General features: G+C 37.4%; 1 protein-coding gene across 3 annotated transcripts in view; it reads right to left on the bottom strand.

Annotated features, from left to right (window-relative positions):
* Window positions 1-757: 757 nt before the first annotated feature.
* Window positions 758-16,723, bottom strand: part of LOC105457266 (V-type proton ATPase 116 kDa subunit a) — a 23,824-nt gene continuing 7,858 nt past the window's right edge. Inside the window, exons 1-14 of one of the 3 annotated variants that reach the window (XM_011701847.1) lie at window positions 13,547-13,796; window positions 7,482-7,622; window positions 6,948-7,127; window positions 6,477-6,605; window positions 6,277-6,359; window positions 5,412-5,538; window positions 5,002-5,178; window positions 4,498-4,710; window positions 3,845-4,058; window positions 3,312-3,738; window positions 2,834-2,961; window positions 2,523-2,755; window positions 1,750-2,144; window positions 758-1,432 (exon numbers count right to left, since the gene is read on the bottom strand). In XM_011701847.1, the coding sequence (XP_011700149.1) occupies window positions 1,336-1,432; window positions 1,750-2,144; window positions 2,523-2,755; window positions 2,834-2,961; window positions 3,312-3,738; window positions 3,845-4,058; window positions 4,498-4,710; window positions 5,002-5,178; window positions 5,412-5,538; window positions 6,277-6,359; window positions 6,477-6,605; window positions 6,948-7,127; window positions 7,482-7,598 (2,520 nt within the window). In that variant the 5' untranslated portion in view covers window positions 7,599-7,622; window positions 13,547-13,796 and the 3' untranslated portion in view covers window positions 758-1,335. Of the gene's footprint in view, window positions 1,433-1,749; window positions 2,145-2,522; window positions 2,756-2,833; window positions 2,962-3,311; window positions 3,739-3,844; window positions 4,059-4,497; window positions 4,711-5,001; window positions 5,179-5,411; window positions 5,539-6,276; window positions 6,360-6,476; window positions 6,606-6,947; window positions 7,128-7,481; window positions 7,623-11,847; window positions 12,063-13,546; window positions 13,797-16,723 lie in introns of those variants that run through there. The other 2 variants (XM_011701849.1, XM_011701848.1) reach the window with 2 other exon arrangements.

Below are 16,723 nucleotides of genomic sequence, written 5' to 3'. Positions count from 1 at the left end.
ATCAATTATAGCACATGAATTTAATTCGCGAGAGAAGATTCTTGTTTTAAATCCTGCAGTGGACCGAAGATTTTTGACGTCTTCGTAACGTGGAAGATCGACTGAAAATCGCGCCGGCTAGGAATCTCCGTGGTGAAGATCGAGATCTCGGGAATACCTCGCGCACGAGTGTGTATACATCGCACCTCTTTTCGACGTCGCATTAATACCTATTGGTGGATGCAGTCGTAACGGTAACTTCGCGCAAATACGAATACCTCTCGATTACCCCAATCACTCGGGAGGATTTGTACTCTATAGTAATACAAGAATGTACATTCGCCGCTCGTCTCTGAGTTCGTCGAGTTCATCGATCAGGCCAGCACGATGCGCGGCATGCGCGCCATTCTCGGATCGTTATAATTTCATCTTCCGCAGCTTCTTCATCGTTATAGCGGCTTCGGTAATTACAAGCGGCTCCGATCGCCGTTTTTCCGCGGCGGAGAAACGACTACAAGCGCGTCATCATGAAATATTACAACGCGCGGCGTGCTTAATGACGAACTACATCGACTATGGCATGTCCACGTTACTAGGTAATTAATGGAATGAATATAACGCGCACTCGGCAGCATCAGCGGCAGCGTATAGCCGCTAAATCACACACGCATCTTTTATACTCCTTTTTCCACTTCCGCCGAAATAGCACCGCGAGCGCGATTATTTAACGTTTGGACGAGCAGAGTTAGCTACAATCGCGAATCTAATCTTAACACGAAATAATTGATGTACCAATTGAATTCGTTTTACTTTAAGCGACGTTGTTGCACTTCCTCTTTTTAAAGTATATTAAAGTATTAAACTGTGAGTAATTTAAAAGAATTATATACAAGCAGATAAAAACTAGCACAAGAATTTACCAGCGACAAAATTTAGAGCCGACTCCGAAAATAAGTTTTCTTTTCAAAAACTTACTCAAATCTGGCAGATTAAATAAAGTACAAATTTTATAATGAATATTTAAGATAAACTTTTATAATACGTACCGATTTTTCGACCGGAATTATTATCCACATGTAAAAAAGCAGGGAAAACGTATATTTCTTATTGCAAATGTCGCGCGTATTCGGCCAATGTACACAGACACGTGATCGATGGTTATAAATTGTTGAAGAAGGCACATTGTCAGACTCGTTTAAAACATATCCATGGCAATTTAGTCCTTCTTGCACTTTCCTAGGCAACAAGACAAGGCCTCGCGTATATGTAAATATTTAAAATAAAGAAATTTTCGCGCATAATATTCAGTATAACTACATATCTAACGATTATTGCTGTGAAGACTAGCGGCAGCATCTATTCTTCGGCATCCTCGGCATCTAAGATACTCTTGAAGTAAAATGGTTGGAAGGGCTGTCCTAAGCCCTCGTAGAATTTACTCATAAATTCGACCCTGAAGCATAAAAATTACAGAGTAAATAATAGAGAACAACACGATGTATAATAATAAAAATGCCTTAATTCTCTAGGTGTTATTTTAGCGCTCCACTATTAGTAAATAAATTGACAGAAGAGTTAAAAACACATGAAAACAATTAAAAATAATTATTATTGAACAAAATCGTTGGATTTTTAATCCGCACTTTTGTCTCACTTAAAAAATGACTTTCTATTCTCTTTTCAAAAAGCTTTAAATTCCCTTAACTTCATTTAAAATTTTATCTTTATAAAAAAAGCATAGATTATTTTTTTAAACTACTTAGTACTTACCAATGAAGTCGAAGCGTATGAAGAAATGCCGAGAGGCCCTCCATCAAGACGAGAATGACGACGGTGAAGAAGGCCCAGACCGCGAACACGGCGAACAGGATAATACTGCTGACATACTGACCGTCCTCGGCGCCTAAGCCTATCCGCAGCACTCTGTTCCAGAGCACTTCCGACAGCTGAGAGTGGGCCAACGACAGGGCCCACAATCGCAGGTAGGAGGCAGTGTGCGAGACGGTGGACAAAACGTATTCTATGGTGTGGATGATTTGATGGATCATCAGCTCGCCGAAGCTGTCGTCCGCGTGACCATGATCGTCCGCTGCATCCTTGCTGGTCCCCGCGCTCGGCAATTCTTGAGCCTGTAACTCGATGTCCTGCGACGTGCTCCCGTTACTCTATAGACAAACAGTAACGCACAGTGCGCAACGTTCAGCGAGCCAGCCAATTTCATTTCGTATTCGCGATTAAATACAGAACGTTAATAATTCTCAAATTTCGTCTGACATGATAATCCATCCCGATTTTCAAGGCATTTAATATTACGAACAAATTGTTTGCTAAGTTTACGTCAGCGATATCTGCGACGATCATTAAACTTGCTAAAATTACTAACTTTATATACACAAATGATGTCCATAGTATATATGAGATAAGAATCGAAGAATTTTTATTATTGGAAATTATTAGTACGATAAAATAAATCATTACTGTTGATAATTTTATATAAGTAAAAGTAATACTAATTAAACAAAGCAAAATAATGAGTTACTTACATAAGTCTTCTCTGGATTTCTTTTTCTCTTTGAAAATAGAATATATAATGGTTTCCCGAAGAGCATCACCGGAACGCACAAGAGAGCGCACGCAAGCAAAACCTTCTGCAGAATATCCTGTCCCTCGAACATGTACTGGGAACAACCCTGGGGCACATCGGCATTTTTGAAAAGCATCATGTTAATAAATGTAATTAACACCGACGGTGCACAACCTGGTCTTCGTCCTTCCTCTGTATTACAAAGCATTACGTTAGAGATGTGTGTATACATGTTGCAATTACTTATTTAGAGATAAATTATATATTTACCCTCAGCCGAAGCCTCGTATAAAATCCATTTAATAAACATCAGGACAGTCATGTAGAAAAATAGCAATAGAAGGAAGAGCAATTGTGGCAGAAATTCAAGAAACAGGTTGGCATATTTCTTGAAGTACCTGTAAAAAATCAACAACGCGTGATAACGGAAAACTTCGATCAAATCTTCTTAAGAGACAAGAGTATTTTATGCGAATAAAAATTCGAAAATGCTTTCTATCGGATATTATCTCGAAATATCGCTTAATAACGTTTAAACTTAATCACGTGTACAAAAGAAAGAAATTGCTTACGACTTTGCAATCTTAAAGAAAACTTATGCTTACGCAGAACATAATTCGACGCTGCTTGATATTAGATAATATATGAGTATTGATAATGACTCTATTTTTTTTCTTCCGACAATAGTATATACCTTATTTGCACATCGCGACTCTTAACTTCTTCCCGTCAAACTCATGATACTTACACCATATTGACGACGTTCATGCAGACGCCGAAGATCATGTGCGCGACGCCAAGAATAATCGACAGTTTCATCTTGAACGAATTGTGAAATACAATTTTGTTCTGAGCGAGAGCCCAGATCGGGTCTACACCCAGTGGATAGGGATACTGCAAGTAGCTCTCGTTCGCGTTCGGCGACATCTCTAGCGACTTGTTATATAGCATATCGTTGTACTTATACTTGTTCCTCCAACTAGATCCGAATATGTTAACTGATTTGGCAAAAATGTCGTTGTAGATAAAACCACTGTAGATGGAAAACAAACCCATGAGGAGGATGATGTAACGACCGCCGAAAAATAGATTGCCGATTTCGTTGTCCGACTTTTTCGCGTTGATCTTTTTCTCCATCAGTACCATAGCCAAGCCGAAGAGCGTCAGTATCAGACCTAGCGCAGCGAGTCACACACCGATAATGATTATTCAACAAAATATATAATTTTCACATATTTAATTTATTCGCCGTTCGCCATTCGCTCGCGCGAATTTACTCACCGTGGCCGGCGTCGCCGAACATAACGGCGAACAGAAAGGGAAACGTAATGATAGTGTAAAGTGCCGGGTTAGCTTCGCGATACGATGCCACACCGTACGCGTCAATTAGATTTTGAAAGCCTCTGGTGAACTTGTTCGTCCTGTTGAACGTCGGAGGATTTTCATCCGTGTGGATCACGTTGAGAAAAGACGGTATGGAGCTTCCACATTGTCGCTAAAAGAAATCCCACATTTTTTCGTTCAATAACTTCATTCGTCTTATGTTTCGAGTATCTATTACCGATCTTCCCAGTGAACAATAATACAAAAACTGTTTGCATTGCAACGAATTATTTAACGAAGTATACGATTTGAAGCTGTTTCTATAAGCAAAGCAGCTCAGAAAAATTATAAATATCGATCTAATATAAATATAACGACTCAAATATAATTTATAATTTTATTATGTCTTCTATTACGTCGACAGTAAATGAAGACAGCGAAAGTTATATTTCTATTTAACATGGTATTGCTTAATTCTAGCCAATCGATTAATCGTCTATATATCTATTTTTATTTTTAAAATATATAAGGCAAGAGAAAAATGCAATCTCTATTCTGCACGTTATAAATTTAATTGAATTTTTGATATACATGTATACATATATACTAACCGATCCTTCCGTGAGGCAATTTTGCACGGTCCCGAGATCGGCAATAGGCATCCAGCATTCTCCGATGAGACATTTTTTCGACACGTCCATATTGAACAAATTCATTGTGTGATAAATAGCTTTCATCTTTCGCACCATGATACTCCAATTTGGTAACTCCTTCGCTACGTTATGCAGGACACGCTGGCGATGATCTTGCGTTTGATTTAGTACCTTAGCAGATAAGTTCAGATGCAATGAAACATTTTTATTGCCTAGATTGGATATTCAAATATTAAAATATTTCTTTGATTTAATTATGTGTTTTTATTAATTTAAATCTAACAACATAAGCGTCTAAAAAATATCTACAAATAAAAATAATTATATAAGAATTAATATTAATAATAAACTTATGATATCTAACAGTTATACGAGATACACATTTGCACTATAAACTATTATTTAAACGTACTATTTAAATACATATATTAACGTTTGTAATTTCGACGCAACAATTCTCACCAATTTCAGGTCCTCTAGCCGTGTCCGCACACCTTTCAGCATTTCCTGACGTTCCGCATGACTGGTCGGGCACGGATAGAGCGAGGCATGGAAGCCAGTGCAGACCTTTTTAATACGGGTCTTCAATTGCTCCCCTTGAAAAAATGCCACGAAGGCCGTTTTATAGATCTCGTTGCCCTGAAAAAAGAGAATCGGGCGCATCGACGAAACGTGCAGCGTTTTTTCATTTTTTTTTTTTGCGACATGTGTCAAAGCAAAGTAAAATTAATCTTTCGAGGTACGTTAGTTCTATTAACTATTTCGAGATATCGCGCGTCGCGTCTCTTTCCTGAGATAACCGGCAGAGATTAGCAAATACAATAAATGAAGTAATTTATCCGCATTAAGATAAAAGAGAAATCAGAGCTAACCGTAGCCGGATCTTCCAGCGGTTTATCAAGTTCAGTTTGCCGAAGGAAAACATTTCCACGTGATATACGCCACAGCATTCTCTCAAAGGCTGGAACTCGTTCGCGATTTATTACCCCGCCGACGAATCTGCAAGAAATTGGATATCATTATAGCGTCATGATTTATTAAGCAGTATATTATTGTCTCCATAACTGTTGCTCAAAAACGTGCGTACAGTGAATGAGTTTCTTTCGTTTGTCGCACGTACTTTTAACCGCGACGTTACAAGAATTTTTATCGAATTATTTTTATATCGAATTATTTGGAAACAAATCATATAAAATAAAATTATTCGAAAAGAATTTTCTGTTTGAAATTACTCCTTCAAAATTGTTTGTATAAACTCGAAAATATAATAAATTAATATCTAAAATTGTGTATAAAAATTAAATAAAACAAAGATAATTTTTCTGTTTTTCTTAAAAGTTTTTAAAGTTCTTAAAGTTTTTCTTGATAATCTTTTCTTTTTATCACATCTGAAAGTTATCTAACAAGATTGTCCAGCAAAAATATTATTCGTATACATATTTTTAATCGAATTTGTGTCATGGCAATGGATTAATTACACAATTGATAATTAAAATTATTCTTTAGATAAATTAAATGTTATATAACAGAAGTTTATTCTGGGATGTAAATCCCGTTGGAATAAGCGCGCATACAAAAGCAACAAAGCCGTCGCACGGGGAGCGCTTACGCGTACAAAGAGCGTCCTTTTAATATTATTAAATGTCTCACGCACGCACGTTTAATATATTAACGTTATAATTAATACGCGAGAGAAGGCCGGTTTATCCGATAATATCCGTCATAACTGTAACTTACTCCAGGCGTCCGTGTGTCGAAACGACGGGATTCGGGGCTTCCTCGTTGATGAGCGCCTTAGTGATCGAGTCATTGGCCTCTTCCTGTTGATACAGAAGAAGAAGAAACGAATCTTGATTCTTCGACAAAACGATCAACATCGATTACACGAAGGAGGACGGCGCTACGAGCAAAAGCTGCTGAACTACTTTAGGTAGTACCTCCGTGAAGAACGCTTGCGTCTTTTCGAGCACGTGCTGTAATTCCGTCAGCTCGACGTAGTTGCTCTTCAGGTTCACCGCGTTTTGGCTCAGCTCTTGTATGTCGTTCTCCGTTTTCTCGAGATGCGCCTGTTACGAGGAGGGAATGCAATTGATACGTAATATCGAACGTACAATGTGCAATTTAAAAACACCAAGATTGTAAGCAACAATACTATTTTTATGAAATAATATAAAAATCGCATAACATTTAATAATAACTTTTATTTGTCTATTTTAATAACTATCTGAAAAAATTTTTTTTCTATCAAAGAGTAAAATGTAAAATTTCGATTAAATACATATTTTGTGAACGTTACGTTATTAAACCTGACTTTAAAAAAAAAACCGAGGAATCGTTTATTTTATTCCGATTTATTTTACACGATATATCGAAATAAACTTTCAAAGTGTTTCGCAGATTTTATTTACCTCGAGATCTATAATTGCGCGTGGATTCGGCGCGCGTGGTAGTTCCGTAAGATTATCCGGGATCGGCACACCATCTTTCTTGACCTCCGCCTCGATGTACCGAAGCTTGCGCTCCAGTTCGTCGCATCGTCGGACCTCGTTGACGAACTTCCGTTGAAAATAATTCAAGTCGCCGTTCAGCTAGATATTACGTCAGAATTTAACGTGATTAGTTTTATCGATGTAGCCAGAAAAATTCGTATCGATCAATTCTTCGACGATGTTCGGACAAGCGCACTTACACTTAAAAACACTTACTCTTTCTCGCGCATACGACAATTATTATAAAATATATAAAATATAATAAAATGAAATCACAGAGGATGAATTTTTCATTCCTACACAAAAAAAGACATAATTTGAAAATAATTTTAAACGAATCATCTAGCATATTCAAATCATTAAAACGATTAGTAAGTAGTTACAAACTAGTCAGACTATATAGTTGCATTAAATAAAGTGATCGAAGTGAAGATTACACTTAATTCAACTTACATCACGAAATTGCACCGTACCAGTTTCTCCAAGTTCCGAAACAGAAAGGTAAGCTGCCTCCGGCTGAATGAACAGCTGGCAAAGGGCCATCTCCTCGCTCCTGAACATCGCCCCCATCTTCAAAGCAATTTAATCCTTACCCTGAGACGAGAGAGATAATATTTCTTATAAATTGCAGCCTGTATCAAATACAGAATAACAGAAAATAACGCAGGAATAGTTCGAAACGACCATTTTGCGGTCTGAAATATTTTATCTTGCCTATAAAGAAAATTGTTTATATATGCGATTTTCATTTAATTTTCAAAAATTTTTAAACGTGCCGTATATCTTATTCAAATATATATTTAAGAAAGTACAATTTGAACAATACTGTTTAGCGTATTAATTTAGTGAAATTAATTTATCAAATTAATATGAAATTTTTTTCTTGTTAGACATTTCTGAGAAAAATGTAGGAAAAAACACGAGTACAAGAGACACATTAAAAATGTAGGAGAAAGTGAAAATATTTCCAATTCTTAAAATACTTCCACAAGCAAACATTGATTTTCAGATAAGACAATCATATAGTCATGCCTTGTTAACGCGGCACGCACATTATTATCGATCAATAAATGTGTCATATATGTAAGACGTAACAAAATATGCGAAACGAAAAAACGAGGTCACAATGAAACGTCACATATTTCAGATGTCTATTAATTAATGTAGTTGTAAGATAATCTTAATAAAATGAAAGTAAAAGAAATAGTCTAGATCTACTAAGTAAACGAATCGGTACCTACAAATGGCAGAGAATCCTGCTAATGTATTTAACTAGAAACTACACGTGAAAAACGGAGCAGACGGAAAGCGTAAAGTAGATTTCCGAGTAGATCATTCACGAACTTTTTTCCTCAGTTAAAGCAGCGACTGTATAGCGAGACGGACGAGACTCAGAAAGCGACCGGAATGAATGAAGAAGAATCAAGAGAAGAAAAAAAACTGCGGAAACACTGAAAACCGCGATAAAAGACTTTCCTTGTCGACGGGAAAACTGCCAATATTTGATTTGCAAACACGTTCGACTTTTTCTCCCGCGCTCGATCGCTGGTAGACCGAAGATTTTCTCACCGAAGCGAGGGAGACGTATTACGAAGTCGCTATCAAATTCAACGTGCGACGCGTCTTATCTATCGGTAAACATAAATTCCGGAAAATGTAATACATGGGAGGTGCACAGCTGTATTTTATACTCGTTATACCTGTGACGCCGGTGTGACGTTAAATCTGATCGCCGAAAGTTCAAGTTTGAAAGTGTTTTACGGTGCCGTTTCCACGTGGCAGGCGCGGAGACGCAAGGGTAAACAGGAGTGCCAGATAAGCGAGACGCTTCATAAATATGTACGTGAATAAAAGTGTTACACTCGCGTCGGCACACCCTCGTCGGGTTAAATTTTCTCTCTTATCGCGCCCGTCGACTGGATTAAAAAAAAAAAAAAAGTGGCGCCGATGTTACGCTCTTGCTTTCGCAAATGCGACGCTGATAATATAATTAATATTATGTATAAATTATATATTTTGCGCATTAAACTCGAGAGGAGGAAAGTTCAAAATCTTAAATGACATAAACAATTCGAGAGATACATAGAGTTTCAGGAAATTCGTAGAAATCGAAGATGCGTCTGCATAAATCATGCATCTGAAATGACATTTTACGGAAAGACGGCGGAAAACAATATCCTCTTCTCATTTAGTAGTCATAATCGTACGATGACGAATCATAAAAGAAGCAATCGAAAAATTAATGTCTCTAAAACATTTCTCGGCATAATATTCCTCCATATATCTCTACAGCGTGAGTAAGATTAACAATAAGCGTGAGTAAGCTGCATTAAAAATCGGAAAATTAGCATTCTTTTAAGCAATTTTATTTCGTTATCAGTGAGTCAGTGCCCATTGTAACTTATTTTGAAGAGAAAAATACCAATGTATTATCGACTGGGCTAATCAAATATCTCAAGGTCTGACCGTTTCAACCGGCATTTTCGTCCACGTGGAAAACATATTATGCAACATATGTTGCGTGTCATAATTTTTGAGACGACAAATATATCCTTCCTGTTGCAAGATATTATACCAGTCAAAATATCAGTTTAAAAGTCAATTTAATATAATGGATAACTTGTTTTATAATATACATAGTTTTCTCTTTAAGGAAGTAGATAATACCAAGAGGGCATTATTATACGCGGGCAGTAGTCCAGCAAAATTTCTGTCTAGAAGATTGCTAAATTTAATGTTGCCTGTCGCAAGTTCTTCTCTTATTACTTGGTCGCACGAGAGTCTGTAATTGGCTAAGTGGCTTGTCTCGTTATTGCACGTGCAGTTGCGCTCACAAGGGTGTATATTAAGAATGACGTATATTTCACTTCTTTAATATTTACAAATTAGTTTCAGCTGTTACGTCAATTGATATTAAAATATAAAATTAAAGATAGAGACTTAACAATAAAATTTTTTCTGTTTCTACATTTTCATGACTCACATTAATAATGAGGAGTTACTTATTACATTTATTAAGAGATATAGAAAAAATTCGCTGAAAACATTTTACAAATGTAAAGATTTTCTTTCTATTCACATCGTTTGATTTGATTTTGTGACGAGTTGTGGACTGTCACTTACCAGGATCACAAATTATTATTATTGGCAATGTATTGCCAAATTAAAAGACGATAAAAGATAATTTTTAAAGAATAAATTAAAGTCTAATTCCTAATTCTCCTTAATTAACTAAAAAAAACTAAGTATAGATAATAACAGATAAGTACATATAATAACGTTCGATGCCTTAATTCAACATTGAACGAGACTAACAAGAGTGTAATCGTAGAATACAATGTTGCGTGCGAAAATGCGATAAATGGACAAAACTGCGGTAGTAAATTGATGGCGGACGGGCGTTGGTTTCCTGTAAAATTGTACGGATATCCGAGTTTCCGAAACATTTATTGTACGGCGAAAGTAGATAAATTGTAAAGTTTAACGTCCGTCATCGCTGTGGAAAAAAAAAGAGAGGAAGCTGAGAGAAGAGAACCGAAGACATAGAGTTCCTTATATATTTCATGAACGATTGCACATAAAAAAATGTATAGCAGACAGAAAGCGTGAAGAATTAAACTAGATGAAAGAAAGGGGGGAAGAGAAGTAACCACTTATATATATGAGTGCTGATTAGGCTGTAACCCTAATAAACACGAGGCAAGTTCTTCGCACGTACGCGTCGTTATGGTTACTAACTATAACGTGAGATTACGGTTCGGAAGATGTCGTGCCCGACAAGAGTTATTCGAAAAAAAAAGAGAGCGCATATCGATTGAGCGATATGATAACAATCGGAGAAAACAACAAATAACTAGCGAAGGCAATCAAACCGCAAACGGGTGATATCTTGTGACACGCTATACAAACTCGTACATCATATAAGCAATCGCAAGGAAGAATGAAATAATTAGTAGATATAAATTATCTTTGATTATCTGAATGAAAAAATTCTAACATACACGAACGTTCTTCTTGAAAAAAAGAAAAGATAAACGAAGCTTCTCCTCGAACAGCAAACGCTTATGTTCTCCAATTGATCGTTAAATATTACTCATTTGTGAATTATTGAATTATTACCACAATTAATATCATCGTTTATTCAACTACGATCTCGTGGTAATAATGTTGAAGTAAGCATCTAATTCTAATTCATTCTAATGCACCGTACAACAACATGAAAATCCTGGATGATTCATAATATTCAGTATAAATGTTCGTATCACAAGCCTAACGTTGACGTGAGACGTTACACGCGCTACGTAATATAATGACCGACAAGTCACATGTAACGGCTTATCAGCAATATCATAATTTGATCTAGATTGAGATCTAGACTCAAGGTCGTCATACAAATTAAATCGAAGGTGATGCTTCGCTTAATCGAATCAGTTCGAAAGTGAAGTAAGTCCAGAATTTATAAGAATTGAGATAATAATTTGCGCGCGCGGAGTGCATTTTTTTTTTACACAGAAGACTTTACGAAAGCAAGTAATAGTCACGTGATCCTCCGGTAAGGACTTCGTCCGATTATCATTACCATCACGTCGCTCGTCGAAAGCGACACAGATCCTGCGAGGATACGATCGCTCCTCCTGCTCGACGAAGAGAATTCAAATCACCGACCTGCTTACGTCACTCTCGAACACAACAGAGCGATCTTATAATAATTAATATAAATTGCAGATTTATGGAAACGTGTAGACAAGAACGTCGTGGCTATGGGTGCGGACACGACGGGCGCGGACAGATAGAAATAGCGTGGAAAATATCGACTCACACTGCTGCTGACTATAACGTTCGCCGGGTCGCGTAAGACGCGCGCTGGGGCCACTACCAGGCGACGATAAGCATTGCACGCACCGTGGAAAAAAAATAAAATAAAAGGAAAAAATGTTACGTAACGATCCGATGAGGGGATTCGAGCGTGCACAATAGGTATCGCGCGACTGGCGCGCGTCTCGTACTATCGCGGACTTTACAACTTCGCCGTTGGGTCCCGATTCAACGTGGCGTGCGACGGAACGAGTCTGGGCCATACAATGAGCTACGAGCGGCGATGAGAAAGAGAGAGAGAGAGAGAGAGAAAGAGAGAGGAGAAACGCAAACGAGACAAGCCTGCTCATTGTACGCGCGGCAGATGCTCGTTCGAATCAATCCAGTGTCAGGTATGCGGACGACGTCCGACGTACGCGGTCAACAAGGAGCGCGCAATGGGCCAGTATCAGTTACGCGCTCGACTACCAACGGAGATAAAATAAGCTCCTCTTTCTCTGCGCGAGAGGCTTGAAGATAAAATTCCTGGGTAAGACGACACGAAAAGTGACCGCGCCGAAATGGACCGATGGACTTTTCGCGCCAAGTCGGGACTGCTTCACTGTTAAATCTATATAATATAATGTCAAACCTGAATCTAATACAAGTTGCCACTGCTCCTGTTTAATAAATAGTTATCTTTTACTAAAACAATGGAGTTAAATAATTTAAAACAGTTCAAATTTAACCTAAATTTTGGTTAAATTCCATCGTTTTATTTAAAAATAACTATTTATTAAGTAGGAGCAGTGGCGACTTAAATAAGGTTCAATTTGACACATAGATTTAACAGTGTTCACTCCACTTAATTTCATTTAAAAAATTTTGCCATATTATTTTGGAAAGATAGATAGCCGGATGAATTTAGATGGCCATGCCAAAGTAAAGCGCTTGTAGCGTTTTTCTGAAAAAACAAATGTATTTATAGACCTAATTGTACTGTTGTGTAATAATGCTCAATTACGGATGATCCTCGGAAATTAGAGGAAAGAAGTACTTCCGTCGAACTCACAAAATCTAATCACGAACAATTATTTTTGTCGTGCAAAATTTTGAACCGCAATGTTAAAGTATTCACACGAATTTCGCTTGTGAAGCAAAACGGCAAAAGCGAGATTTTAAAAAAGTACAAATCATTGAGCGCCAAGTGAAATATAACAAACGGAACGCCGCCTTCGGGCGCGTTGTGTGTATTGCTCGAGCACATCTTCAAACACAGATACGCCCGTTGTTCAGTTCATTAGTCGCCTTCGACAGGCGACTAATTAAGATTTTTCAACGGTGTCAATAATTACGTCAAGACGCGGTGAGCAAACAAGAAGAAACGCAAATGAGCATGTTAATTAGGCCTTCGTCGAGCGTGTGCGCCAGCTGAAATAATTAAAGACAATAACGATTGTAATAATAATATAAAAAAAGGAGATAGCTGAGGGAACAGCTGTCTTTAGAAGCGGCCGTTTGTCGGTTCACCTCATTACCGCGTGAATGATCAATTAGACGTCCTTCCGATTTTCGCGATTGGCTAACGCACTGGAGAACGCAACGCACATTTCCGGGCACGCGGTGCTCACGCGCTAAGCGAGATGTTACTCTCGCAAAGACAGCGCTGCATCAAAGAATATATTTCTCTTTTCGTGATCAAAGAAAAAGAAAGGGACACAAACCTCGTTGAAAAAAATCGTCACGCCTCAATTACGGATTGGAATTATGTATGGACAGCCCCGCGCAACGAAAATCTCTCCACAGCCCCGCGCTCGTCACGCAGGTACAATCCGTACAATACTCGCGACTGATTTGATCCGACACTAGATACGACACAACGAATAAATCCCACCTTCGCGGTAAGGAGATAGAGGAGGGTGTGGAAAAGAGGAGAGGGAATCAGAACTCGTGACGATCTTCTGTTAGGAGATAAGAGCGCGGATTGCGGCAGAGCGCTGTCTCTTTTGTGTTGGTTTTGTGTACGATGGCCGACTTTATATGCGTACACCTGATTGCAGAATCGTCATGCAGACGTGCGGCTGCACAATTGCGACACTCTCTTGACTACTGTCATGTAGAATCGATTTTGTTGGAAATCGGGTGCTGCCCGAAAAGAACGCAACGACAGATAAAAGAAAAGAGACGTAGATAACGATTATATATAATTGTTACGAGACGTACATCTTAAAAAAGTAAGACAAATCTGTCTCGTAGACGAATCTTATCTTCGCGCATATTAATTTCATCCTCAATTCCACAGCGTGACGGTCTTCGACGGCGCATTCGTTTTGATGAACGCAATTATATTTTGACGCTAATTTTTGACGGCTATTTTCAGCGCAACGGACTCGTAAAAAAACGCATTGTAACTATTGAAAGGTTCACGTAATTTCAGATTGTACACGAGATAAGGAAAGTGCATAGCGGAATCACGAGAATAAGTCAATATTGGTTGCGCGTAATTGCGCGTGATGCAGTGAGTCGAGCTCTCGTTCGATAAATCATAATCGTAGCTCGTGAATTACGCGATAAACCCCGATTACGCTCGTCACCTGCGCATTATCTGCAAAACAATGAATTTTTCGTCCGCTTATACGTTTTGCGTGCAACGCGTATCCGGCGCACGGAATAAAATACGTCAAATATTTTTCAACCGCGAAAAAAAGATTTTTTGTTGAAACGTAAAAACAACTTTATTATAAGAATCAAATAACTCTGATTTAAAAAAATAAAATAAAATACGACAAGTAAAACAATGGTGATATTTAGCGAGTACGGGCAGAATACAATTGATCTCGCAAACTTCCCGTCGAAATAATTATTTTTTCATAGAACATTTCGCTGATTGCGGTCATTTTCGAGCTCACCGTTCCGTAAAAAATAATTGTTTCACCAAGGAATTATTTGCAACGCTGGTACCTGCGTTTTGTCTCGCATTACCTTGCCTCACCTTGACTTTAAATGCAAAGGCGAGCTGTAAATTTTACACAAATTACTATTGGACAACAAGAACTTTTGCAGATTTCTCGATTACGGGCTTTGTACGTCGCTGTCGTTCCTCCTTGAAAAGACTGCACTCACAGATAAGGCGAATGATAATAAGTCGCGGGTGTCGTACTACCTTTGTATGGCATACTTTGTATAAATGTTCGTTATCTCTCTGATTACTCGTCTCCGTAATATACATATACAGTTCTACATCCGATCCTGAAATTATAGCGAGCGAAGGACTCCGCGAAAATTGTTTCTCGAAAAAAAATCTCGTTTTACTCCGCAGTTGTTCGTAGTTACGCAATGTAAAGACCTACAATTCGGAAAATATATATTGATGCTCGACAACAGACGTAATTTTGGTGAACGATATGACATTACTCGTCGAGATACTTTTGCGCTAAAAGGTTCACCTAAAATTAATTGAATAAAAATTATTTGATATTTTATATAAATTATTGAAATTGAATAATAAAATCTCGCGTTCATATTTCTGCGTCCCTAAACGCAATTCTTCCATCGCTTACTTTCATTAATCACAGCTGATGGAAAATTATTTCTGTTGTTTAGAAAAATCTATGCCGTTTACATTGGAAAAACGACCTAAACACCTTATATAATAAAAAGTATTTAAAAAAAACTGATACAAGCAACATCGTGTTTTTGTCAACGCGTACGAGTGCCCATTAGAAATTCTATGAAGACCGAAGTTCGTATCTGTTATCGGCGCCTCGGTACTGTCAATGTTATCGATGTCGACAGTAACGAAAAATGAACACGTTACCTCACAAGACTTCATCGAATCTTTTTCACAGGCTCGCTCTGCCCGACACGATAAGATCGCACCGCGGTCTCGTAAGGTCGGAATTTATCCTTCTGCGGTTTCTAGTGTGTTTCTAGTACGCTGTCGCGTGGAGGGGCGGCCTCCGATCTAACGGTCAACCATTACGCAAATTGCCGTATCTCCAGTGACATCTTTCATTATGCGGAACGATGAAATTGAAGCATTATTGCATTACATATACGCGCGCGCGATCCTGCCGAGGAGAGCGCGCCGCGCGTGATGTCATGTCCGTAGATTAGATTCACGTGACAGTTCCAACAGCTTTTCGCTTTTTCGCGAAGTAAATCAGGCCGTTCGTTCCTCGTCAGTCGTTGGCAATTAATTCATTATAGATCACAATTAAAATACAAAACATGTACGAATATTTTACAATTTAATATATCCCACATAGCATGAAATATTTTTTGTGAATCATTTTTTGATATGTTTCAATTAAATATTTCGAAATATTTCGTAGACATTTGTAAAACATTTCAAATTATTACATTAAAATGTTTCACAAAAATATTCTAGAAATATTGTACAAATATCATAAAAAATATTTCTGTTGAAATATTCAAGAAAATTTTGAATCTGATATGCTAGACATATTAATATTTCAAAAATATTTTATAAAAGATTTTCAAATATTTCAAATCTTGATTTTTAAAACATTTCATGTTGTGTGAAATATTTTACGTTAATCAGTGTAAAAGTGACTGCTTTTATTTATTAAAAAATTCAAGATTGACATTAAAATAATCATATAATTAATAATATATTGGTCTTTTCTCATGTAATAATCCAAAAATTGCGTTTTGTCTTTAAAACACATTGAAGATTATTCATAAATTTTGAATTCACATGATTAATGATAAATATTTTTTTAAGAATGGAATGTTGACTGTTAATGTGTTGGTGTTGCGCGTGACTATTCGTTATCTCCGATAATACGACGGAAATAATCGATCAATGCAAGAGTATGCAATACGTACGTAGATACATATATATATATATATATATGTCTCTTATACACATCTCTGAG

This window comes from Wasmannia auropunctata, unplaced genomic scaffold, assembly GCF_000956235.1.
Source record: "Wasmannia auropunctata unplaced genomic scaffold, wasmannia.A_1.0 LD335328.1, whole genome shotgun sequence".
NCBI classification, from domain to species: Eukaryota; Metazoa; Arthropoda; class Insecta; order Hymenoptera; family Formicidae; genus Wasmannia; species Wasmannia auropunctata.
Note: the sequence above shows the minus strand (reverse complement) of the source record. Positions and strands in the feature narration are given on the sequence as shown.